Source organism: Zalophus californianus, chromosome 5, assembly GCF_009762305.2.
Source record: "Zalophus californianus isolate mZalCal1 chromosome 5, mZalCal1.pri.v2, whole genome shotgun sequence".
Classification (NCBI taxonomy): Eukaryota; Metazoa; Chordata; class Mammalia; order Carnivora; family Otariidae; genus Zalophus; species Zalophus californianus.
The window spans coordinates 14,703,633-14,729,600 of record NC_045599.1 but is presented as its reverse complement, the minus strand read 5'-3'; the positions used below and the strand labels follow the sequence as shown (position 1 = coordinate 14,729,600).

General features: G+C 39.9%; 1 protein-coding gene across 1 annotated transcript in view; it reads right to left on the bottom strand.

The window, feature by feature from the left end:
- The window catches only part of HSD17B4 (hydroxysteroid 17-beta dehydrogenase 4), an 83,454-nt gene that overhangs the window by 24,223 nt on the left and 33,263 nt on the right, over nucleotides 1-25,968 (bottom strand). Inside the window, exons 10-17 of the mRNA XM_027604844.2 lie at nucleotides 23,642-23,666; nucleotides 21,670-21,798; nucleotides 19,272-19,375; nucleotides 17,088-17,324; nucleotides 14,514-14,565; nucleotides 11,926-11,997; nucleotides 9,942-10,045; nucleotides 7,034-7,099 (exon numbers count right to left, since the gene is read on the bottom strand). Coding sequence (XP_027460645.1) covers nucleotides 7,034-7,099; nucleotides 9,942-10,045; nucleotides 11,926-11,997; nucleotides 14,514-14,565; nucleotides 17,088-17,324; nucleotides 19,272-19,375; nucleotides 21,670-21,798; nucleotides 23,642-23,666 — 789 coding nt within the window. The remainder of the gene's footprint in view (nucleotides 1-7,033; nucleotides 7,100-9,941; nucleotides 10,046-11,925; nucleotides 11,998-14,513; nucleotides 14,566-17,087; nucleotides 17,325-19,271; nucleotides 19,376-21,669; nucleotides 21,799-23,641; nucleotides 23,667-25,968) is intronic.

Here is a 25,968-nt window from a genome sequence, read left to right as displayed (position 1 = left end):
GACTCATTGTGTCAGCATATCTGACTTTCTTAATTACCGGATTCTTATTATTTTTAATTATTGATTCTTTTTTAATACGTTTTATTTCTAGAAAACATTTTCCATAATGCATAGGAAAATGCCATTCCTTTTTAAATACGCTTTGTACAATTTTAATAAGCTCTTTCTCTTCTCCATCTCTCTATGTAATAGTTCTATAAATGATTCATTTTCTCAATTACTCAACATTGTTCCCTTTAGATGGCCTTCTAAAAATAACTAAATACAAATCAACAATTATTGTATAGTGGTGACTTGCAAGATTCTGTGTCATATGTGAGAGGATTAAGTGATCATTTTTAAAAAGCACTTTGCAAACAATAAAACACTAGGCAAATATACAGGACTGTGTTGCATACAAATGAAAACAAAGATACATTTCAGAGCCTGAAGGGCAAGTTGTCAAACATGATGGATCATGGGCTTTGACGCCAGACAGACCTGGGTTCAGATCCAGCTCTGCCATTAATGTGTAAGTTTCCTTACCACCCTGAACCTCAATTTCCTCATTTCAAAAACTGAGAGGTAATACACCTCTTACAAAGCACTATCCTTGATAAATATTTATACCTCAATAAATGTGAGCTCTTATTATTATTTTAAAAGGTATTAGCAACAGTATGCAGGCTGAAAGAAAGCCAGGCTCAAAGTAGGTGAGTAAATGCTTTATTCGTTGTCTTACTGAGGACTCTAGCCTGGGAAACAGTCTTTCAGATTGCTCTGAAGAACTGTCCTGAAGCTTGTTAGCTACAGGAGATTATACATACAAAAGGGGAAAGGGGAACACGTGCTTGCAAGCATTTCTCCAAATACTTGCATGTCATAAGGTATAATTTGTTATGAATGTAGAAATTAAGGTTTTTCTGATTTCCACACAGACAAGAGAAAGACCCTAGGGTCCTCGTAATACATGATGTTTCTATACATCTGATTGTTTAAGAAATACTGCTTGCAGGGCACCTGGGTGGCTCAGTGGTTAAGCGTCTGCCTTCGGCTCAGGTCATGATCCCAGGGTCCTGGGATCAAGCCCCGCATCGGGCTCCCTGCTTAGCGGTGAGCCTGCTTCTCCCTCTCCCTCTGCCTACCACTCCCCCTGCTTGTGTGCTCTCTCTCTTGCTCTCTCTCTGTCAAATAAATAAATAAAAATGTTAAAAAAAATAAAAAAATAAAAATAAATAAATAAATAAATAAAAAATACTGCTTGCATGTCTCAGTTGAACTGGTTTTCTGGTTCCTCCTTTTTATTCCTCCTTGAGGTCACTTGAGGTCACATCTGTCACCTACAGCAGTGTTTGTGCACAAGGGTACAACAACCAAGTTTTAAGATTAGTACCAGTCTTCTTACCCCACAGATATCATTCCTGTAAATGAAGAACAACTAATTCTCCTAAAGAAATCCTTTTAAAGGAATATGAAAATTTTCATATTATTTCAATGACAGTATTGCTTCCTATAGATGGCAGAGAAAGCAAAGACAGAACAGAGCCAGCATGAGACACGACTAAAGTCAAGGGATGGATGTTTTACTAAATTCAATCATAAATGCAAAATAACTGTTTTCCAAATAATAAGGAATACCATCAAGGCTTACTTTCTGAATATTTTGACAGACATTCATATTTCAGCTTTCAGAAGGAAAGCTAAAATCTTGTTTTTTGTTTCATCTCTGTCTAGATACAAAAATCACTAAAACTCACAAACACATGTACACACACAACTAAGAAAAACAGCTATAAATTGCCTTAACTTGTGTATTATATGTGAGTGGGAGGCTCTTCGACATATCAGGAAATTAGTTAATTTTATTTTTAAAAATTGTATCATTAAGTTTAAACTAAATGCTAAATCAAAAGGCTCAGAAATGTGTACTTGCCAAATCCTCACATGCTCCAAAAAAGCATACAGATCAACACAAAGAACAAATAAAACAGATCCCAAGCCTATATACAGTAACTGAAGATGGAGAACACTGCCAACTTCAAATTGCTATCCACAGAAAAATAACACCAATTTCCAGCAGAGCTACCTTCTGAGCACCCTCTCAAAGCTACTGGAGAGAGCGGAGGGGGTCAGAAGGGGAGCGCAGAAGCAGTGTGGAAGAGAGGAGAGGAAAAGAGAGAAAAATCACTTCCAGAAAGTCCCCCTTAAGGAAAAAGAAAAGTCCTGAGGAGAATCCTGACAGATGAGAGCACGGACTACAAAGAAAAGAATTAGAAGTGTATAGGCCTCCAAGTGACAGTCCAGAAAGGCAACATTTCTGGGGGAGAAGAGGATAAAACAAAGACGTCCGCTTTCAAGACTGGATAATGTAGGAAAAAAGAAGCAAGACAGGAAATTTAAGATAAAGAGAACTAAAAAAAAAATAAGGATTTGAATAAAACAGCTCCTGGGGCACCTGGGTGGCTCAGTTGTTAAGCGTCTGCCTTCGGCTCAGGTCATGATCCCAGGGTCCTGGGATAGAGCCCCGCATCGGGCTCCCTGCTCCGCGGGAAGCCTGCTTCTCCCTCTCCCACTCCCCCTGCTTGTGTTCCCTCTCTCGCTGTCTCTCTGTGTCAAATAAATAAATAAAATCTTTAAAAAAATAAAATAAAATAAAACAGCTCCTGACAATGTCCCACTCCAAAAAGCCATCTCTCAAAGAAAACACACTTTGCCGCATTGACGAAGTGGGCAGTCCTGAATTCCTTAACGAGAGAGTCTTGTAAACCATCACAAACTACCAATCTTACCCACAAACTGCGAACAGGTAAGCAGCCTCCATCTGTAGAAAGCTACTGTAAGACTAACAGAGGAAATAAGAACCAAAGCATTACAATAAATGAAATTTCCCCAAACAAAACAACTACCAAACAGAAGAAAACTATAACACAACACTAAAGCATTTGGGGATATGAAACAAACACCATGAATCTAAAACTCAAAAACCAAGAACATCAAACGGACAACAAACATGAAGGAATGAAATAAGATAGGATTAAACTCAGGAAAGAAAGGGAAGGGGGGAAATTCTATCGGTAATGAAGACTAAGTTATAAGATGTCTACGGGCGCCTGGGTGGCTCAGTCAGTTAAGCACCTGACTCTTGGTTTTGGCTCGGGTCATGATCTCAGGGTCGTGAGATCGAGCCCCGCATGGGGCTCCGTGCTCAGTGGGGAGTTTGCCTGAGATTCTCTCTCTCCCTCTGCCTGCCACTCCCCCCTCAAATAAATAAAATCTTTAAAAAAAATTAGAAGATGCCTAGAGGGAAACATATGCAAATCAAAATTTAACATGGGACATAAAAGAAAAGGAGGGAAAGAATCAAGAGAACAGAAATGAGACCAAGAAGGAAGTAAAAAAGGCAGAGACAAAGTGGCTAAAAGAAGACAGAAAAAGATCCAACACACATAAGACTGAAGTACTTAAGAAAAACAAAAGAATGAATGAGAACTACTATTTAAAATTATAGAAAACTTGCTGAAAAGAAAAGAAGATGTAAATATACCTATTAAAAAGGCCTACCAGCGGCATGGGGAAATTGACCAGGAACAGGCAACACTGAGACACAGCCTAATAGAACTATCAGGCTTTAAAGATAAAGAAAAATAGGGGTGCCTGGGTGGCTCCATCAGTTGAGCGTCTGACTCTTGATTTCAGGTCATGATCTCGGGGTCATGAGATAGAGCCCTATCAGGCTCTGTGCTGAGCATGGAGCCTGCTCGGGATTCTCTCTCCCTCTCCCTCCACCCTCCCCACTGCCCGAGCACTCACTCACTCTCTCAAAAAAAAAAAAAAAAAAAAAAAAAAAAAAAAATATATATATATATATATATATATATATGAAACATATCCTAAGGGCTTCAAGGATAAAGACCAAGTAACTCAGAGAAAGATAATTAGGCTGGCATCAAAATTCTCAAAAGCCACATATAAAAGCAAGGTAATGACAGAACACCATTTTTGAGAAACTCAGGACTTCATATCCAACCAAGTTGTTCTTTAAGCATCTAGGGTATGGAAAAACGGTTTTAAATACACAGGAACCAAAGGAACACTATATACATGAGCCCTTCTTCAGGAATCTACCACAGGAGGAGTTTTATCCAACACAGAGGTGACAGGGCAACATTGAGCAAAAGGACTGATATACTCATTTGCAAATCTAAGGGAGGCATTGTTCTTCAACATTGCAGAGCCAGCAGTTTTGTGTCTCTTGATAGAAGAGATAGAAACAGGAGAGCACAGCTCCTTGCAGAACAGCACTTTCAGACTGCAGGGCAAAAAGGGAGAGCCAAACAGAGCAAAACAATCTCAATGATTTAAAGAGATAAAGATCAGAGCTCTGGGAGACTGTGCCCCTGGAATGTGTCTGCACTGGAGAGGGGGAAGCTACAGAAGAGAGCTCCAGAAATCTAAACAGACGTTGGCCCCCTTGAGGGCCCTAGTAGAGAAAGGCCCTGGGAGATGAGCCATCACATGAAGAAAGAGGCCTTGCGGAGTTTAGAGGCACTCCGGGCAGAAGTCAGAACAAAGACCCTACACTTATCAAAGATGTCATTTTGGACCTCCTGGCCCGGCCCGGCCACCATCGGAGAACAGCTACATGAGTGAAGGCAGAAGGAACATCCAGGCAACAAACAGAATCATAAAAAAACAAACAAAAAAGGTACTACTTATTATACACCTGGTAACTTAATAAAAAATATTTTAATGGATGGTATAACCAATATACCCAAGACTAACTCTATTTAATAATGATAGTAGCTAATGTTAGAATAAGTGGTATAAAATATGTATCTGGGGCAACTAGATGTTTGGTTCATTCTCCCCAACTGTAAAGCCTGACATCTAATATCTATTTCTTCTTGTCTTTCTAGATTACTAAGGATGCATTTTCTACTTATTAATCATGAAAAACGACAGAGGACACCTGTAATGTCATACCAGTTTGAAGATGAAGAAATGCTCCTAAAGACATGATAAACAGACCGTCCCAGAAGAGATACGGGGTAGAGCTAAAAACATGATTGCCAGTTTCCTTAGTGACCAAAAAGTTACTGATTTAACATAAACACCTAGCACAGAGTTGATGCTATAACTGCATCATCTTTTCTTTCCTTCCCCTTCTCCTTCTGGATCTGCCCATCCACAACCATCTCCCACTACTGTCTCACGTGGTCGCTCCCATGCTCAGCCCTCCTACAGCGCCGTGCTCTCCTCCTCTCTTACAACGAGCTCTCCTTACTTCTCATCCCTGGCCCGGCCAAACTGCAAGCCCTACATCTCTGGCTACACCCCATGTTAGCCCAGCTAAGTGCCAGCTCTCCTACCAGAACCTTCCGAACACCATTCCCTCATGAGTGTCCCTTCTCAGAATGTCTACAGCACTTACGCACCAATTCAAAGCCCGTGTTTAATCGTTCGCTGCCTGGAACGGGTGCCCTAGTTGTTCCGACATTTACATCCTGAGTATCCAAGTGTCCTTTCATCTCCATGACCACAGATCACATTTCTTCCACTTGATCTGGAGCTCCTATGGCACCGATTCAGTTTAAAACAGCCCTAAATCCCTTGAAGCGTATGCAAAGTTTTATGAAAAATGGCTTTTGAAGAAATAGAATGTGGCTTTCATCGTACTCTCAAATGACCATAAGAGACAAAATGCTCTGTCAAATGATGGGTGCCCGTTATTTACACCAAAAATATTTGTTAACTTAAAAACTGCCCTTCATCACACAGCAAAAGAGTCAACTCTGCACTAACGAAAAGTTCTACTTCTCTGAAAAAGAGTAAAAGAACAACAAAAAAAAATCTCTCGACTTACTGTGCGTAGAAATTCAAGCCTTGGAAACTATTCAGCTTTTCTTATCTACAGCAGATACCTTTCGTTATTTCAGTAACCCAAGAATAATAAGAGGAGCACTGCTGGGTTTTCCGAACCATGAAATCACCAACCCTTTTCTGTCCTTTTAGTGTCTTAATAAAATTAATTTCACTATGATGCTTTAATTAAACATAAACATAGGTGCATTCTTAAGAAATGGGTAAGAAACGGGGATGGGAAAAACACTGAAAGGCAAAAACGAATCTCAGGAAAAAAAAAAAGTGTTCTTCTTTCCATCACCTGACTCCATACTGCAGAAAAAAAAAAAAAAACACAATTACATATTTACTGATCTTAATTCTTCCTGGCTCATGAAATTACATTACTCTTTGCCCGCAAACATAAATCCTGCAGAAGTTCTCGTATCAAGCATATCAAAATTAGCATCAAAAACCACATAAACATAAATAATTTGCTGTCCTTACAGATGCTCCCTCACAGAGGACCATCAGAGATTTATGTATTCTGTTCTCTATCTGCATGCTTCGTCCTCTGGCCACTGCAGGGAAGATTCTTCGGGGACTCACACAAAGTGGCCTTTTGCATCTTCATGGTTACCTTTCTTTTTTTTTTTTTAAGATTTATTTATTTATTTATTTATTTGAGAGAGGGAATGAGATAGAGAGAGAGCACATGAGAGGGAAGAGGGTCAGAGGGAGAAGCAGACTCCCTGTTGAGCAGGGAGCCCGATGTGGGACTCGATCCCGGGACTCCAGGATCATGACCTGAGCCGAAGGCAGTTGCTTAACCGACTGAGCCACCCAGGCGCCCTACCTTCTGTTTCTAAAATCAATCTTCGGGTGCTCACAGAATCTGTCAACTCATTTTATCTCCTCATCAGAAAACAAATTATTTATGCCAAACAAAGGTGATTAAACCACCTACCCTTCCTAAGATGCTTTCTTTTTGCCTGTCCACTAAAACTGGCCTAAAATAATCTGTTTTCAAGCAATGTAGCTCAATTTTCTTTCCGGAAAGAGAAAAAGGTGACTAAAATTTCCCTTCTATTCCTTTTTATCCTGCCCACCAAGGTCTCAATGAAATTCTTCACTACTAAGCGAGGCAGTCTCTTTAACCCCTTGCCAACAAAGCAAACAGGGGCTTTATCACTTTTTGAAACTACGATCTTACCTGATTAAGGGAGGTGGTATCTCTAAGCACGGCATCGGGAGGTCTATTAGGCACGGCTAAAGCTACCTGAAATCAAAGAACATCACACGTTAAATACTAACAAAGTAACAGTCACTCTTGTCACTCAAACTGGTATTTGATGAACAGCCATGTTTCAATGTAATAAAATCAGCAAGTTGGATAAAAAGCTTGTAAAAATATTTCCTGCTCAGGAGATAACATTTCAAATTTCCTAAGTGCTGGCCTCATCTGTGTGATTTCCCTGAAATGATCCGTTTAATGAAAGGAATTATACAGCTGGATCCATTCTCCAGGCCACAAAGGAGAAAGAGGTGAAGACTCTTCTCCCAGGGCAAAAGGCGATAATAACTGTAAAAATCAGACGAACAACTCAAACCTAAATTGATTTCTTCTTTAAATGGACTTTACTAAGGGTGTGGGTCTCTCTCAGTTGGCTGAGACTCTTGGATGTATGGATTAAAGTTCTTCATCAAAACCAGTATTCCTTCCACCGTTTGGCCTGTTTCTCTCTCTGCTCTCTCGCTCGTACTCCCACCACATGCAGCTGCTATGCTTGAGGTATCCGTTTCCCTGAGGCTCTGCATTCTCTTTCTTTTCTCCATCTTTTTTCTCTTTGTTCTTGAGACTGATGTAGGTAGGGAGGTAGACAAATGGACAAAGAGAGAGACAGTTCTTCAAGCTTTCTGATTCCTCCTTCTGACAGTTCAAGTCTTCTGCTGAGCACTCTAGAAAATTCTTCCTTTCCCTCATTGTACTTTCAGCTCCAGGATTTCTGTTTGGTGCTGCTACATAATTTCTCTTTATTGATTTTCTCTGAGAGTCACTGCCATCACATGTGACTTCCTTCAGCATGCTCTCCTTTATCTCTGAACACATTTAGAATAGCTGCTTGGAAGTCTTCGTCTATGAAGAAGACCTCTCAAAGGCAGTTTCTCTTGCCCGTTTTGTTCTGGTTTTCTTTTCCTGTCTCTGGATCACGTGCTCCTGTTTCTTGTGTGTCTTGTAATTTTTTGATGACTGGACACTTTAGATAACCTGTTACAGCAACTCCGGACACTGACTTCCTTTCCCCTCGGCAGGCTTCTTGTGACCAGTCACTAGTTTCTTTGTGCAGTGCCTTGGCTAGACTGTTTTAGCTAAGTCTACAGTCCCCCACCGTTAGCAGCCTCTGGTGGTGCTCCTCAGAGCCTCGGGCAAGAACACAGTCACCCTGGGAGCTCCACGTTATTAGCAGGGGTCTCTGCAGGGGTCTCTGCGACTGTCTCTCCTAGAGCTCTCTGTTCAATTGTCTGCCTCGTTTGGTAACATAATACCTAACTGTTAGGCTCCACATGCCAGATGATTGCTCTATTATTTTCAACAGTGCCATGGGGCATAAACTGCTCTAAAGACAAGCCTCTTCACAGAGCTAGTCTTTGAAGCCAGGCTTTGAGGTTTTACGATCCCATGAGGACTCTCCTGAGCTCCGTCTCCATGGTTCTCTCTAGTAAACTTCTAATTGGGCCAGTTGTTAGCTTCCTGCTCTCATGGAGCTTACCAGCCTCCTCTTGATTGTTTATCACTAACGTGATCTAGTTTCTATGGGCACCCTTCCTTTTGAATTTCCAAATACTCTGTTCCATGACAAGTCAGTTTCCTCGGAAGAACCTCGGCCAACTCTTATCACGACAGCCTGCCTTACCCCCTGGGCAAAACCCCTCCTCGACTGCAGTAGGGGGAGGGGCAAAGAGAGTGGCCCGCTCATCTCCAGGTGACAGCCTCACTTTACAAGAAGTGGTGTTGGGCAAGGCAAGTAGCTACTGGTCTCCTCAGCTTTCCTCTTCCAGAATCTTGCAAGCTGGGGCAAGAGGGAGTGGGGCCTGAGCCCACCCTCTAAGTGGGAGCTGGACAGAGGACAAGAATCCCCTGACCCTGGGCTATTTCTACCTCAAAGAGCTTCAGCAACACAAGCCGGGCGTGGCAGCAGGGTAAGAAAAACTAATGACCTCCTCCTCCTGGGAAGACAGCATGGCCCTATTCTGGAAGCCAGGGCAGATGGATCATGTGTTTTGGCTGCACACGCCTGGAGTGGAGCTTCCACCAGGCTGAACCAGGGGACGAGGGAGAAAGGGGAGATCTGTGGCTCAAAGGCCACAGAGTCTCACTGTTCTCATCAAGATAAAAATTTCCTCATTTGCTCTATGCCCTGAGGACAATTCCCAGACACTTCAAATGTTTGTTTTAATTTTTACCAGTTACAATGCCATGATCGTTTCACCGGGGAGAGGGTCCAGGGAACTCCTCACACCGTCGTTCCAGAAGCAGTTTCTCCATACTGCTTTAAGTATACTTTATCTACTCCAGAATATTTATTATAGTAGAATCTTATTACCTCAAAACACATCAGAGGTAAAGCCCAGGTTGAATTAGTGTCAAATCCAAGTTATAAAGTATTTTTAGAAAAAAATGTTTTTAGGTAGAATTTGAGAACTAAAGAATAACTAGCATTGTCTTACATAAAAGAAATGCTTAAGTCATTTAATAAAGATTTTATTTTATACAAGGATCACTTGCATGCACTGGGTTTTTCTAAAGACTTCTGGGTGCTACAAAATTTGTATAAGAAACTAAAAATATTCCCATAATTATCTCAGGTACATTATATTTTTATCAGCCAGACTTTTCTATATATAACATGTGTTACCGATCAAAATATCCACACATAAACAGCACTTCCAATCCAAGAAGCGTAATCTGATTCAAAGAAGTGTGAATTACTGAGGACCTATGCTATGAAATTATACATATGGTATTATGTGTAGTTTGCACATACAGTAATATGTGCATTCAAAATATAGATAAGGACACCTAAATACCCATATATTTTGCTTATAAGGCCAGAGCCTACCTTGACTTTGTTTGACGTCCGTTTTCCACCAAAGCCTCCAGAGCCAACAACGAAAATAGAGAACTGATTATAACATACAAGTTCCTCCTCAAAGTAAGAATAGACTGAAAAGCAAATGAAAGCAAAAATAAAGTTATTCTCAAAAGACATGACTAGTTAACCAATATATGATCAGCGATTCCTTTCAAAGTTTGGTTTACAAAGCATGATTTCAATTCGTTCACTACCAGTCTCTGGAAGGCAGAGTGAAGAGCACCTTCACAAACCCTCGCTTCATCACGAAACAGCATCTCTCGCCTCTTCTGAAACCTCAACTGCCTATTGTACCTCAACTCTCTCCATCTCAAACATTTCCAAAAATCCCACTATGAAATGCAGGTATCCACACTCTCAAACACTCACACGTTCTGCCAAAGGACTCAAAAAGAGCCTGGAGTATAAAAGAAATAGTGAGAATGAAGGTGTAAGACTCAGGAGAGGAGAATCGTGGCGTTTTCCTCACCATCCTATTCCCAGCAAACAGAATGGTCCCTGGGCCTGAAAAGGCACCCAATAAATATTTACTAAATTAACGAGTGAATTAACGAATATATGACATGAGTGAGCAAGTCAGTGAGTGAGTAATGGATGAATGCAGGACAACTATCCCTCTTCCCACTAACTAATTTCCCAGTGACAGTATGAGTACTATCTTGTATCTCCAGCTCTAGAAAACTAGAAATATGACTTTGAATGGCAGATTAAGCAAAAATCTAATTACAATAAAAAATAAGGAAGGTCATGGCAACTTATATTTAAAATAAGATTTTTCTCTTCATTACACAGGAAATGGGATGTCTCATTTCATATACACTTTGTCTACAAATTCTAATACATTATTACCCATTACCAAGCTGGAGTTAAATCAATGGTGTAGGTCAAGGGAAAAGAGTAAACAGGGTAGCTAAGGTCACGGCAGAACCTCTGTTTTGTGGTATGTTACGTATTTGGTAGCATGGGGAGGAGAGTAAAAGAAAACTAGGAGAGCTGAAGCCAAATGTTGGCCAACTTCAGGAATGACAAGAAAACACAAAAACCTACAACAGAAAAGGGAGGATGAAGAGGAAGAGGAGACAGAGAAAAAGAGAAGAGACATACGATGAAATTCTATGAGCTAACACAATGCAGTAGAATATTTAAGAGCATCAAAATTGTTCTCAGCATATTATTTAGTAAAAACAAGACAAGCTCCTCAACAGCATATAGAGTAAAACTTTCTATTTATCTATTTAGAACAGAAATGGTGAAGCCTATATTCCAACTATCAGATAATATTAAACTTTCCACTATAATTTATTTCCAAATTTTTTAACAATAAAGATCTATTTCTTATCTTCTTAAACTTCAGAATAAATGAATTTTAAGCGATGGATCTTTAGCCGATGTTAATTACTAGCATTTCAACATGTATTAAACTACTGTAACCTTTTCTTTCCCCACTGCAAATAAAATGTGGCTCCGGTGTTGAAGCCACATTTGAGTTCAACAGGCCTGAATGCGCAACATTAGGAACCTAACTACCATTTATGAAAACGTCTCAGGAGTCAAATACGTTCCAAGTTGCAAAGAGCTAACAAAGACGAGAATATCTACAATATAGGCTCATTATCAACCGATGGCTGTCGATGTGTTCCTTCCCGCGAAGTCCGTACTCCAGCAAGCTAAGCTCACCACCACGCTCTGTATACCAGCCACACCTCTCACCTCTGTGCTTTGGTCCTGTGTCGGAAACGCCCCAGTCTTCCCACCCCTGCCCCAACCCACTCCTTCTCCCCATCTTCGCTTCTTTTCTAAGAACTTACAAATTTTTAGAATGCTCATCTTGATTTCTCACAAACTAGAAGATGAACACAAACTCAATGATCAGATTCTAGGGTGAAGCATCAGGTTACATACGAGGCCTATTAATCTAACAATATTATGAGAAGAACTGGAAGTGAGTTACCATCCACAAGAATTACTAGACCGGATCCTTTATCTAGGACATCAGCAATGACTGCTTCACATTTTAAGTTTCCTAAAATGAAAAGCAAAATAAATAAATAAATAGAAACTTTTGAAGACCATCAAGTTATTGCATCCAGATAGGAGAGAATGTAACATAATTTCCACTGTAAGTTCAGGAAAACTAAAAAGTTATGCTTTGAAATAATTTTCAATATAATGCTGAATAATTCAACATTAAAAGGAAACAGCATACCTAAGTCACTACATTTGAAACAACAAGTAGCAACATAAGATCAAACTTTTAATACCCAGAAAATCTAAGGACCAGCATACCCCAAACTCGATGGAAAATAAAGTGCTGCGGTCAGGTTTCTTGGTATTCAATCTAATGCTTATTTTTTTTAACCCAAGGAGGGGTCACTCAGCCTCTGACTGTGCCACCGCAGCTAACAAATGAACCGAGACACAGAGATGCTGACATCAGTCTCCCGATGTTTGTGGCCTTATGTCGCATCACCTAAGTTTTAAGGGAAGATCATAAATAGCAGTCATACCTTGATTTTCTACAGTTTAAAGAGGTTCTTAAACTTAAGCATCTCAGATTTTGAATGTTCATATTTACTAGAAAGGAAACTTTAACACTACTTAAAGAAAATGTACAGAAGCTACTGAACAAAAATAAATCATGAGAAACATCACTTGAGACTAGGAAGGTACAAGAAATTGAGAGAAATATTTTCCACACCTTCCTATTCAGATCTCTTTTCAGCTGTAATCATTTTTAAGACTTATTTATTTATTTTTGAGAGAGAGCACACGAATGTGAAAGCAGGGGAAGGGGCAGAGGGAGAGGGAAAGAGAATCTCAAGGAGACTCCCCACTGAGCATGGAGCCTGATGCGGGGCTCGATCCCAGGACCCTGAGATCACACCTGAGCCAAAATCAAGGGCTGGACGCTCACCCAACTGAGCCATCCAGGCACTGCTGTTGTAATCACTTTTGAGTATATGCCTCTAGCTCTGTCTTCAGATTCAAAATCCCTACTAAAGGCAGAAATCTCACACATTTCTGCTTTCCGCATAGCACTAGTTCCCAAGTGAACCCATGTTAGGCTGGTGGCACACTCAACAGAGAGGGACCCTCCGGGCCTCTGCCACGGCCCCCAGCACCACCACCACACCGCACGCACACGACACATGCACTCACACCAAACCTTCGTATTTTATATAAAAAAACAGGTAGGGGCACCTGGGTGGCTCAGTCCGTTAAGTGTCCAACTTTTGATTTCAGCTCAGGTCATGCTCTCAGGGTTGTGGGATCGAGTCCCACATAGGGCTCCACGCTGGGCATGAAACCTGCTTGGGATTCTCTCTCTCCCTTTGCCCTTCTCTCCACTCTAAAAAAAAAAATGAAATATGGGCGCCAGGGTGGCTCAGTCGTTAAGCATCTGCCTTCGGCTCGGGTCATGATCCCAAGTCCTGGGATTGAGCCCCACACCGGGCTCCCTGCTCAGTGGGGAGTCTGCTTCTCCCTCTCTCACTCCCCCTGCTTGTGTTCCCTCTCTCACTGCCTCTCTGTCAAATAAATAAAATCTTTAAAAAACAAATAAATAAAATGAAATGAAATAACAGATAATATAATATGATGTAGTAACAGGCTGTTTCAGTATGTAGCCAGGTTAGAGAACTCATCCAAAACTGAAAACTGTGCCTTGCCCATGGCAGGTGACCAGCGGATACTTGACGAAGGAGGTTGCCACACGCTGGGCACCGCCTCACAGAAAACGTAGGCTGTAACACTGAAATAAAGCTATTTGGCTCTACGCAAGGAGAAGCTCACAAAATTTTTAGTAAAATAAGAAGAATTGGGGAAACATTAAAGGAGAAGTCCAGCTACTTGCTGACCTCTACATTATATAATGTGAAACGATAAACACTTTTTTTGTACTTTCCATCTTATGTGGTATTTAATTAGACAATATGCTGGCATTAGAGCAGTGAAACAAAACAAATCTATCAAATTACAGTGGAAGAATGAGAAAAGCAGTTTTACTGAACAAACATATTACTGAGGAAAAGAAAATTCATTATTAAGGCAGAAGTGAATTTTATTTACTTTTTTTTACTTTTAGAAAAGAAAGCAGGAAAAAGTTAATTACAAGAAATTCTGTCTGTATCTTTTAATGTGGTTTGCTTTATGAAAATCACTACCAACATAAATACCTGAGAAAGGAATCAAAAACCATATTCATAGGAATCATAGCTGATTACACACAATTACCAAGTTCAGAACACACATACTTAGAAGAAACTTTCGGTTGTTAATAACACACACATCAATGGAGATAAACTGTCAGTATTCTGAAGTAATTTATTAAATTAGACTACTAAAGGACAAAGTCTAAGGTCACCAAAGCAGCTACTCCTTAACATCAATTTACTCTAACGGCTGACAAGCCATTCAATACCTTGCCATATGATTTATTTAAGTCACTCTGCACCAGCTTAACACAATGACACAGTATGGAAGGTTAGTCAGGAAATAAAATGAGGGTATGATTAAGAAATCAGTGCTTCACGCACTCACCTGCTCTGGGAAGTGGTTTATATAACTCCAAGTATTGCTCCCCGTGGAGAACCTATGTCAGAGTAAACAAAATTTTATTAGCAGACTTTCATGTCTCACAGGTTCTGCTGTGAATATTGCTAATCACAAGTGATATTTCACAGCCCACATGCTCACATCACTACTTCCCCCAAATTATCTGTCTCAGTTTGGCTTCTACTTCTTAATCATATGATTCAAAATTAATCAGTCCCCCAATCTAAAGACTGTCAGATCTTTTGGAGCACAAAAGATACCTTTGTGTTCTTTCGTGACATTCACAAATCTTTGTTGACTGCTAATTATGGATTGTTTGCCAATGCAAACACTAAACTAGGCTATATTTCCAGTGCTTACCACTGTGCCTGGAACATACTGGGTAATTAATAAATATCTGTTAAATAAAAATGAACAAACTGTCCAGTGCAAGTAAAGTAATTTCAAATCACACATACCACATACAAACAACTCAACTAAAACATGAAAGTAAACCCTACGACACATTCAAAGTAAAAAACTATCACGGTCCACATTTCCTTGGTGTAGTATCTTATAAATGATCTATATCTATAGATATAACCATAGATACATGTGCATCCATAAGATGTATCTTATAAATCATCTATTAGTAGATACCAAGGACACTGTGTAACTTGATAGCCCCTTAACCTCAATGGATGGAAACACGAACACACCAGTACATGTAGGAAAATAACAGGACAAGAAAAACAAGACCTGACCCACATAGTCAAATGACCACACCCCACCGGCAGGGGGCAGCTTTAATTCTGCGTCTTCCTCCAAAGCCAGAAAGGAACAAATGGGACAAATGCAGGCCAGCCCACTGTATCACATGGCCTGGAAGCTTGAAGCTGGGAAGACGGGGGTTTCAATTCAAGATGGCTATTCTTCCCCGCTGAAGACTGTGAACACCATTTATGATTGTTCCAATTCCTTCCAACTCTGAAGGAGTATTTGCAGAATTCTGAAACATTTGCTTTAATTGTTTGTACTTCAATTATCCAAACAGAATACCATGGCACGGGGACTAAAACAACAAACCACCTGGTACAATTCTCTTGTCTCCCTCCCAACTTCATCAGATGCTCAAATAAAATCATTTTTCACAGATTCAGAGCAGCAATGGGCTAACTGATCCTCTAGTAAATGGGTCCTCTAATTACCAAAGTCAGAGAAATTGGCTCACAGCTCTATGATTCAAGAGCTATCCCTGGGCTCAGTATCTGAACCCTACTCCAAAAAAATGAAATCTACCCCACCCCAAAAGCTTTCCCACAGTTGTTCGACTCCTTCCTTCCTGAAACAATTTGTTCACTTTGCTTCTCAAATACCACATCCTCCTGATATTCGTCAGAGTTTAGACCTCACCAGCCATTCCTTCTCAGTCTCTCTTGCTAATTCTTCCTCATGTCTTCACCTTCTCAACACTTGCAGGGTCCCTGAGCTCAGGCTCTTCTCTACTTACACTCATACATTACATGATTTCATCTAGTCTGGTGTTTTTATACATCGTTGAAAGCCTAAGAACCCCAGTGAGACCCCTCCCCCAAACTCAAGACTCACATATTCAACTACCCATTTTATAATTGTATACCTCCACCTGAATAAGTTAATAGAATCTCAAGTCATCCCCACCTTAAAGTAATTGTATATATCTACCTTACCATACAGAGTGTTATATGTAACTACTATACATATTAAATGTGTTATATGTAATTACTTATAATGTATAGAGACATATATGCACATATATCATCCCAGTTACAAAAACCTTCATCATTGACTCCTTTCTCCTTTCCCTCACATCCAGCCTTTTGCTTAAATTACAGAAGAGACTCCTAACAGGTTTCTCTGCTTCTGCTGGGCTCCCATATAATCTACACAGTAGCAGAAATGAGCCTGTGAGTGATCACAGGCAGATCCTATCACTCTTCCGTTCAAAGCACTCCAAACCGCCCCCCTCCCCCCATGTTAATCAGAGTAAGCTGAATCCCTCTAATGACCACAAGGCCCTCTTCTCCTACCGCTGCCCTCCCATTCCTCCGACAGCTATACTGGCCCCCTTGCTGTTCCCAAAACAAGCCAAGCATGCACCTGCCTCAGGGCCTTCCGCACTTCTTCTCTGTGCCTCAAATACTCTTCCAAGATCATCACCTGGTTTACTCCTTCACCAGTAACATCAGGTAAAAATTATCACGCCCGTTTTACAGACAAGGAAACTGAAGCTTAGTGAAGTTCTTTACCCTTGGTCGAACAGTAAGTAAATGGCAGAGGGAGAATTAGGAACGTGATGCCACAGTTGGGGACAGGGCCTGATTGCTGTTTTCTTCTTTTTGCTTGCCCTTTCAACTAACTCTTCTCTTTTATGCTTAAAGAAAAATCAAAAGATATGCTGTCTTTATTCCTGAATCAAGTGCCACAATTTTATTAATACACGTGTGTGTGTACACATGCACGCATGCACACACACACGTGTGATAGAGATATTTAAAGAAACCAAAAAAAAGCAAAATAAAGTTTTCTTATTACGCATACCTTTTCCAAGTTGACCGAAAACCCAGGAATCCCTGATAATTCTCCACCTACTATAGGTTTCTGAGCTATAATAACTCCAAAGGTAGGCAAACAGGAGAAATCGGTGCTTCCTTCATATATAAATTTCATATCTTTTGGTTCCTTGATTGATGCCCCCACGCCAAGGGCATACATAATAGTTTCCAGTTCCGTGTAAGCAGAAAAAAAGGGAGGAAGCTTATGGCCAATGGCTCCAGCCTATGAGAGAAGTGTAGAAAATTATTTTTTCACTGATATTTTTGTCCAATACTTAACATTTTAACTTCTTCAAAACTACCAACTGTCTGCATACCTATTTTGCTTTCAAAGAGATGTGAATAGAATGCCATGTTGGTGAAATCCATGGGGTCTCTTAACTGTTTCATTATATTTTAATAGCAAACAATCAGAAAATGTGTAGAAAAGGACTTCATTTACAGATAAGTACTTTTTTATTGTTTGCTTTTTTTTTTTAAGATTTTATTTATTTATTTGACAGAGAGAGACACAGAGAGAGAAGGAACACAAGCAGAGGGAGTGTGAGAGGGAGAAGCAGGCTTCCCACGGAGCAGGGAGCCCGATGCAGGGCTCGATCCCAGGACCCTGGGATCATGACCTGAGCCGAAGGCAGACCCTTAACCACTGAGCCACCCAGGAGCCCCTTGTTTGCTTCTTACCGACAGTTTGTCTCATTTTCAAATTTCCTATATCTGATAATGAGAAGCCCTATTAATCTGGCAACTATTAGCAACTCAAAAATACAAAAAAAATAATTATTATTATGAATGTGTCATAAATAGGGATAGTGAATTGCCCTATAAGAGCTACTGTATAAAATTCACTGTAAAGAGAGGAGCAAAACACTGCATAATGCTTGTAAATGAGACTGCCTCATAATGGTTTTAGTTAAATTGCAATTTTACCTTAAGTTCCTCGCTAGGAATGTCCCTTATCTAATTGATATTGTATTTTTCTACTTAGTTATGATATGTCTAGCTAACATGTAAAGTATGTATTAGGTTAAAAAAGAATGATGTCCAACTGTTGACCGTGTTCATTCTGAAAGAGGAGTCAGTAAACAAGGGCTGAGAGCTAAGAATGATTTTTACATTTTTAAGGAGTGGTTAAAAAAAGAAAAACAGGAAGAATATGTGACAGAAATAGTATGTGGTCCATACAACATTTATCATCTGGCCCTTCCCTGAAAAAGTTTGCCAAATACTATTCTAAAGTAAAATCATGGGCACCTGGGTGGCTTGGCTGGTTGGGCGACTGCCTTCGGCTCAGGTCATGATCCTGGAGTCCTGGGATCGAGTCTCACATCGGGCTCCCTGCTCGGCGGGGAGGCTGCTTCTCCCTCTGACCCTCTTCCCTCTCATGCTCTCTATCTCTCATTCTCTCTCTCTCAAATAAATAAATAAAATCTTTAAAAAAAATAAAAAATAAAAAATAAAGTAAAATCATATTTATAACCTGATCATATTTTTAGGGTTAAAATTAGATTGTTAACTTTATCACTATGTTTGCCCTGAGTCACAAAACTCCAAAATCAAATGCATCAAATGATTTATTTCTTACTATTTATGCACTATAATTTTTTGTTTAAAGGCTAAATACGGGAGACAGTAAATCAGGGAACTTTACATGAGCTATAACCACAGTTCTATTAGAATTTCGGACACAATGGGAGGTTCTTTATTTGCAGCCATGTTGAAATAGTTCCAAAATACAATCTATTGATGCTTTCCCTGAGAAAAAAAAAAGGGGGCTCCAAAGGGGCACTTAAATAGATATCCTTTTCTAAAAAGTTAGAAAAATAGTAACTAAAGTAGGCTTATCAACAACAGTACAAAAAGTGGGGGGGGGAGTACTTGTCTAATTATACTAAAGAAGCAAAAGTAAAAATAACTAAATAAATTGATTAATTAAAAATTAAAAAAGAAATAAAAGTTACACAAGGCTACATCTTAGCTTTATGATCATTCAAATTCTATAACTATTCGGTACATATTTTATAAAAAGTTTTGTCATCACTTATCTTTCCTATTTAACAATAAATTAGTAGCTTGGAAAATAACATTTTTTGTGTGAAAGAAGAGAAAAGAGAGAGAAAAAAAGAAAAGAGAGAATCTTCAGAAAAAACATAGGATTCTCTCCCCCACTTACAAATTCCGATGTAGCTGTTGATGCTGCGTGACTCGTAGGATTTGTCAAAACTCCTCTCTCTGAATCTATTTTATTCAGAACTCCAATTATACTGCCAATTGAGTCTAAAAAAATAATAACAACAACAATGATGCTTTTGTTAAAGATGTGACTAAGAAAAGCTATCGACGTACTCGCTAATCGCTCCTATGACATTGGGCAAGCCTGCCACACTACTGAATGAGAGGTCGGGCTATTACAGGAAAAAACCGTCAAAGACTTTGAAACAGACCAAGGGTAAGTGGGGGTTTTCATTGGAGAACAAGGCACCGTCCAGCATACTCTTCCTGGATTATGAGTCTAAGGAGGTTCTGAGCTTCGCAATGTCTTTGACCGTAGACTGGGACCCTCGACCAGAGACATGCAATTTTTGGTAAAGGAAAAGCTAACTTCCCTTTTCTCCCCACCAACACCCCCTCCTCCGGGATGGAACAACAGCAAGATTACCCCTGAGCCCCCCACGTCTCAAGTGATAGCTCTGACGACAGTACTAAAAATTCTTCCAGGGAAAACCATCACTATGACCAGAGATTCCTGACAGGGTTCAGAAGCTGCTGTTGTGGGGTCAAAAAGGTTAACGAAGGAGATTCACGGGGCATCCACATAGGCCATAAGGTTCCAAAGACTCTGGGACTTCTCTAACAAACCCTGGCACTATGGGCCTCCTTCCAAACTCGGACAAAACCTCTCAGCAAACCACAGAATGCGATGTGATCAGGGAAATCTGCCATTCCTGGCAACACTAGTGGAGAGGCTTGGGGCCACTGAATCGGACGATTCACCGTCCCATTCAGACTGCTGCCAGAGGGAGGCTTGTAACTGAAAGTCACCTTGCTACAGGCTGAAAGTACAGCACCCAGACACAGGCAGCCTGAGTTAACTCGGCTCAGATGCTGAGCAAGCTTGGGCTGATCACTGTATTTGTCGGGGGCTTAGTTGTGTCATCTGTTAAGATGAGAACAGCTGTATAGAAAATGTGAGATTTTTCTTCTAACTGTACCTCAAATACTTAGAGGTATTTTTTTCATTTATAACTACATGATTCATTTAGGTAGTTTTTTCTTTATAATACTTTTAAGGCAATAAAGTGGAACTTGGACATGAGAGGAAAGTTTTTGTATTTCTTCCTTTTTCCTTTCATTCCTTTTCATCAATGGGTGACTGTTATTCGGAGGCTAAATTTATCTCCAACATCAAAATATGGAAAACAGCAAATGCTCCCATCAACGACTTAACAACGATGTTATTATCATGTGATTGAGAAAGAGCACAATGAGAATTTCAGTGAGTGTACCAGCAGGCCGGAAAGTGTCATCAAGGAGGGAAAAAAAACCAGAATAGTCAGTTTCTCAGATATATTCTCCTACCAAACACTGAATACAAAATTACTAAAAGAAAAAAAGAAAAAGATCTGTCTGTAAAATAACCCTGAATCATTATCTTTCCCAGAAAAGTCCATTAAACATCATATACTATATGCATATGTGAGTTATACTAGAAAAAAATGTGACTTTTACTTATTGCTATTCCTGTGAAAGACCACAGAAAACTCAATAATTCATGGTAACAAGCATTTACTGAATCCTTCCTGAGTTCGGCACCAAATACAAGAGCAGTGCATACAAGACAGTCTCTGCTTCCAAAGGAACATACTGCACAGTTAAGAAACCACATACTTATGAAACAAAAGCAGCTCTGATGCGATGCCAAGTGGTCAGAGTTGAGCTGAGAGAGACATCAACGTAGCATGAAATATATGGGGGTGGTTTGGTGAACATCCCGGGCTTGAGCTTAGATTTCTAAAGAAGCACTAAAATTAGCAGAGGTGATAAAGGGAGGAAGGGGCGTTTGAGAAGGGGAGAGAAACAGCGGCAAAGACAAAGTGTTAAAACAAAGCAAAATCTACTCACCAGATGGAAAAGAGCTACGCCTAAACAAAACTGGCCTAAACCAACTTCTAGGGCAATAGAGAAAAATCCGGTGAGGTAAAGAGTATATGGTTAGGTAACAGAAGACTCTGAAACGGGCCGTCAGACAGGGAGTAGATGCGTGGAGCATGAAAGGGTGAACACCTCACACCATCCCCAATTTGGATGCCCGCCAAAAAAAAACAGGATTACAACAAACCAGGAAAATGGACAGCGGGGCTGATTTATAGATAGATAGATAGATAGACAGACAGATAGATAGATAGATAGACAGACAGACAGACAGACAGATATCTTAAATTTGAAGAGTTCTAATAGCTACCAGAGCAGAAAACATGCCCTAGTTAAAACAGAAGACAATTCCAAAAGAGCAGAGAACGCTCTGTTGCCTCTGGTTTCCCAGCCGGGAGTGAACGGACTTGGGACTGTACCTTGAATTCTCTGCGGCTTGCTGGCATTATCAAAGTCACAGATCTTCTTCCAGTTGGCCTTCACGGCCTCAGGAGTCATTTGCTGATTCTTCTGTCTCACAATGGCTCCAAGGGCCCGCTCCCAGCGTACTGGTCACAGAAACAAAATGAAGACACTGAGCACAGAGTCTAAGAGGGACAAAGAAAGTAAAATTCATCCGAGCCCTTTGAATTTTTTTTTAACTTTAAGAGAAAGGGAATTCAGGGGGAAAAACAGATTCTAACATCTGAAGAGTTTTATTACTACAAGCCTTTAAATGTATTTTTCTTGAAATAACAAACCCATTAGGTAATGTGAATTAAAAAAAAAAAATTTAAGCTGAAGGGAAAAACCTCTCCTCTGACTATGCCAGACACTCCTAAAGGTAGAATGTGAGGCTGAACCAGAAAAATTTAAATTATACATAGAACCAGAAAAATTTAAATTATACATAATCACACCAAAAGATTGACTTCATGACCACAGATCACTCAGGTGGTGATAACAGGTCAAAGACTCCAGATAACCAAATTAATACATCACACAGCACCAAATAATTCTCCCTTGCCCCACCCCCCCCACTTTGCTCTTGTTCCTTTTCCACAGGAAGTCAACTAGAATAGGGCAGATGCACAAAAATCATTAATGCTATAAAAGTTCTAGGAGGAGAATTTTTAATACCGTTTTCTTTTCAAAGAGCCCAAGGAATAAAATAGCCACTAATAACCTTATTTAAACACAATAGTCAGACCTTGACAATTATTAAACTGAAGATCCATTTCAGGCAATAACAGAAAAGCCTGCTTCTAGAGCTTTCCTATTGATAAAGTCCCAGAAAAAGCTTTTATTTCAACAACTGATTTTCTTTCCAAATGGATATCCCAAGACACTTATACTGAGCAATGCTTAAATAGTATATGTTACTTTAATAAGCAAAAAGAACAGTCATTAATGATGAAAATATTGATACTCTGGGGCGCCTGGGTGGCTCAGTTGGTTGGGCGACTGCCTTCGGCTCAGGTCATGATCCTGGAGTCCCAGGATCGAGTCCCGCATCGGGCTCCCTGCTCGGCAGGGAGTCTGCTTCTCCCTCTGACCCTCCTCCCTCTCATGTTCTCTATCATTCTCTCTCTCTCAAAAAATAAATAAAAATCTTTAAAAAAAAATAAGAAAATACTGATACTCTTATCTTATAACAATACCCTCCAATAATGACCACCTTTTAAATAACTCAATTAATTTTGATACCAGCAGCCAACTGAAAACTTGATTTGGGATACTGGAATTTTCACAATATTTTTTTAAATGTCATGAAGCAATTATCCAATTTGCAGCACAAAAGATTTGAGAGCTGGAGAAAGAGAGGGTTGAAGAGAGGAAACACTGAGTTTCCTACTGGACTGAAGTGGAATAATTTCCAGACATCAACTGCAATTTCTGTCTCAGCAAGTTGTCCACTGTGATTCCTCACTGTCACCTCCTGTTGCCTCATGGCCCCAAGGATGAAAAGAATCCAATAAGAGAACTGGAGAATCTTCCCGCTGTGCCATCGAGCACAGGGCTCTTCCCAGCTTTTCCAAACAGTCCTCTCTCCCACTCACTTCTGTGCAGAAACAGCGAGAACCATCATGTGGGACGCCAGAGATACAGGAGGACAAACACCAATATAAAAAGAGATCGTGCTGTCTGAAGGAACAGACAAGTCCTGAATAAGAGCTGCTGACAGGAAAAACAACCACAAAAACTAAAGTTTCTTGAAAATGCCAAAGGCCTGCAGAACAGCTTCCACATTTTAGAATACCTGTTGGTAGAACCATGTTTGAGTGTGAATATGTGTGCATGAGCTCCAAGAGTGAGACATTTTGGCAAGATCTCTATGCAGCTCCAATCGGATGTGCGGGGTTAAAAATACAGAAACAACGTACAGCAAACCAAACACTGAAGGAGACTTACGTTTTCCAATCCATCCACCTCCAACCTACCAAAAAGAAGAAAACACAGTTATACCATCAAGAGTGAAATCACTCGAAATACAATTAGAAAAACAGGCATCTACCTCTATAAGAGTATTAGAGGGCTAGATCACAGTGAATGAAAAGAAGACAGCCCTACAAAAGCCCAGTGACCTCCAGGACTGAGCGACATTCGTCTTATTAGAGTAGAAATACAAAGCACAACAAGGTAGTAGAAACGTGAACGGTGGAAAAGCAGGCCTGATGTCAGAAAACAAGGCTTTGTACTAATTTCTTCTACTGACTAGTTGTGTGACCCGCATCAAATTATCTGAATTCCCTAAATCCAAATTTCCCCTTATGTAAAATAATGAGACTACTCTTCATGAGATAACCATGAAGGTGAAACAATATAAAATAGTAAAACTGCCCAGCACAACACAGACGTGAAAGAACACATCCCTCTAGACGGTTCTCGTGAATAAAAAAATAAAAAGGAGAGAAAAATAAAAGTAGGGCTTGACTTAATGAACTACGTATAGTCATTTTAATAAAGCATCTTTATAGAGAGAAGGCAAATGACCAAATACATTAACTGCTACCTGGAAAGATCAGTTTTTTTTCTAGAGGTCATGCAAGGGAATCCCCAGAGGAGAGTGATTAAAAAAAGAAAAAAATCTTGTTGTCAATCTTCAAGCACAACTACAGTGTGCTGGAATTTATCCTGAGAATTCCGCCTGAACAGGACAACAGAAAATGTATCAGTAGACAGAACACATCTTAGGGCTCTCGGTCAAGTATGGTTTTTTATCACCCTTTGCCTCTGTGTGAATATGCCCACAACTTTTACAATAGACCCATCAGTCCTGATGCTGGCAGAGTACACACATCAACAGTGGTTTTATGTAACAGACAAGAGAGAGATCATATTTTACCATATTTGGGGAGTGAAGCAACAAGGTGTAAGCTCCTCCCAGGCGCTGAGCCAAAGAATCTCTGGCTTACATTTCTAGATACCTCTCAGAACGTTGCAAACAAAGTGGCAAAATTTATTTTCAAGGTTTCAGTCAGAATATCACAGATGTTTCTTACTACATTTTATCAATCATGCACACCAAAGGTTCCTCACTAAAAATGTTCACAACATAGTAAAAGAGCAACAACATATTAAACTTCATCTACAAAATGACCTTGTTGTCTCGGTAGGTTTGGCTGTGTACATAAAATGCAGATCTAAGAAAAGAGATCATTCATATAAGATGCACATCTAATAAAAGCCTGGAAGGATACAAAAAAATACTAATAGCAGTTATCTCTAGATAGGGGTAATGCTGACGAGTTTTATTTTCTTCTGTACACTTCCCAGTATATTTTAAGTTTTCTACAAAGGCATGTATGATTTTTGTCCACAGAATTAATAACAAATGTAAATATAAAACACAAAAAGTTTTAAAATTCCTTAATGCTATAAAAGACAAGTAGGCCAAATTCTGAGCCCCAGGTAGCTTAATACTACTAAATTTGCAAAGGTCTTATAAAGTTCTTTCCACCTCTAATTTTCCACAATTCACATTCAATGGCTGTGATGAGGAAGTGAGGGCACACATTTCTGCTTAGACATATGCAGACTGTTTTTAAGCAGCTTTTTATTCAAATGCATCAGATTAATATAACGTTCACTTCAAACTAAGCCAGCTTATTTTGCTACCAAGATATATTTTTGGATTTCCTAGTATTCTTCATAGAAGACGTTCATTATTACCACAGAGAATAAAGTAAGGGTTGGGGGCGCCGATCTAAAATATAACACTTCTAGGAAAAAGGAGATCACACCCAAATGAGAAATAAAAGATGTATAAATTGGCATAAAGAAATCTAAAAGGACTTTGTGGAGTGAAAACTGGATCTCACTGGATGTGTGCTTTTTATTTTTACAATAAACATTCAAAGCTCTGCAACAAGGAAAAATGGAAATGTTTATTTTTAAAGTTAAAATAATAAGTTATGTTTACTGATATATGATACCCAGACTAAACTTCTGCTATCGTGCTATAATAGTTACAACTGAAGTGTGACTGATTTTTCTGTTTTGTTTTCAAGATTTTATTTATTTGACAGAGAGAGCGAGAGAGTACAAGCAGGGGGAGCAGCAGAGGCAGAGGGAGAAGCAGACTCCCCCGCTGAGCAGGGAGCCCGATGCGGGACTCAATCCCAGGACCCCAGGATCATGACCTGAGCCGAAGGCAGACGCTTAATGACTGAGCCACCCAGGCGCCCCTTTAGTGTGACTGTTACATACTAGATCCAATGCCAAAATTTTAAAAATAT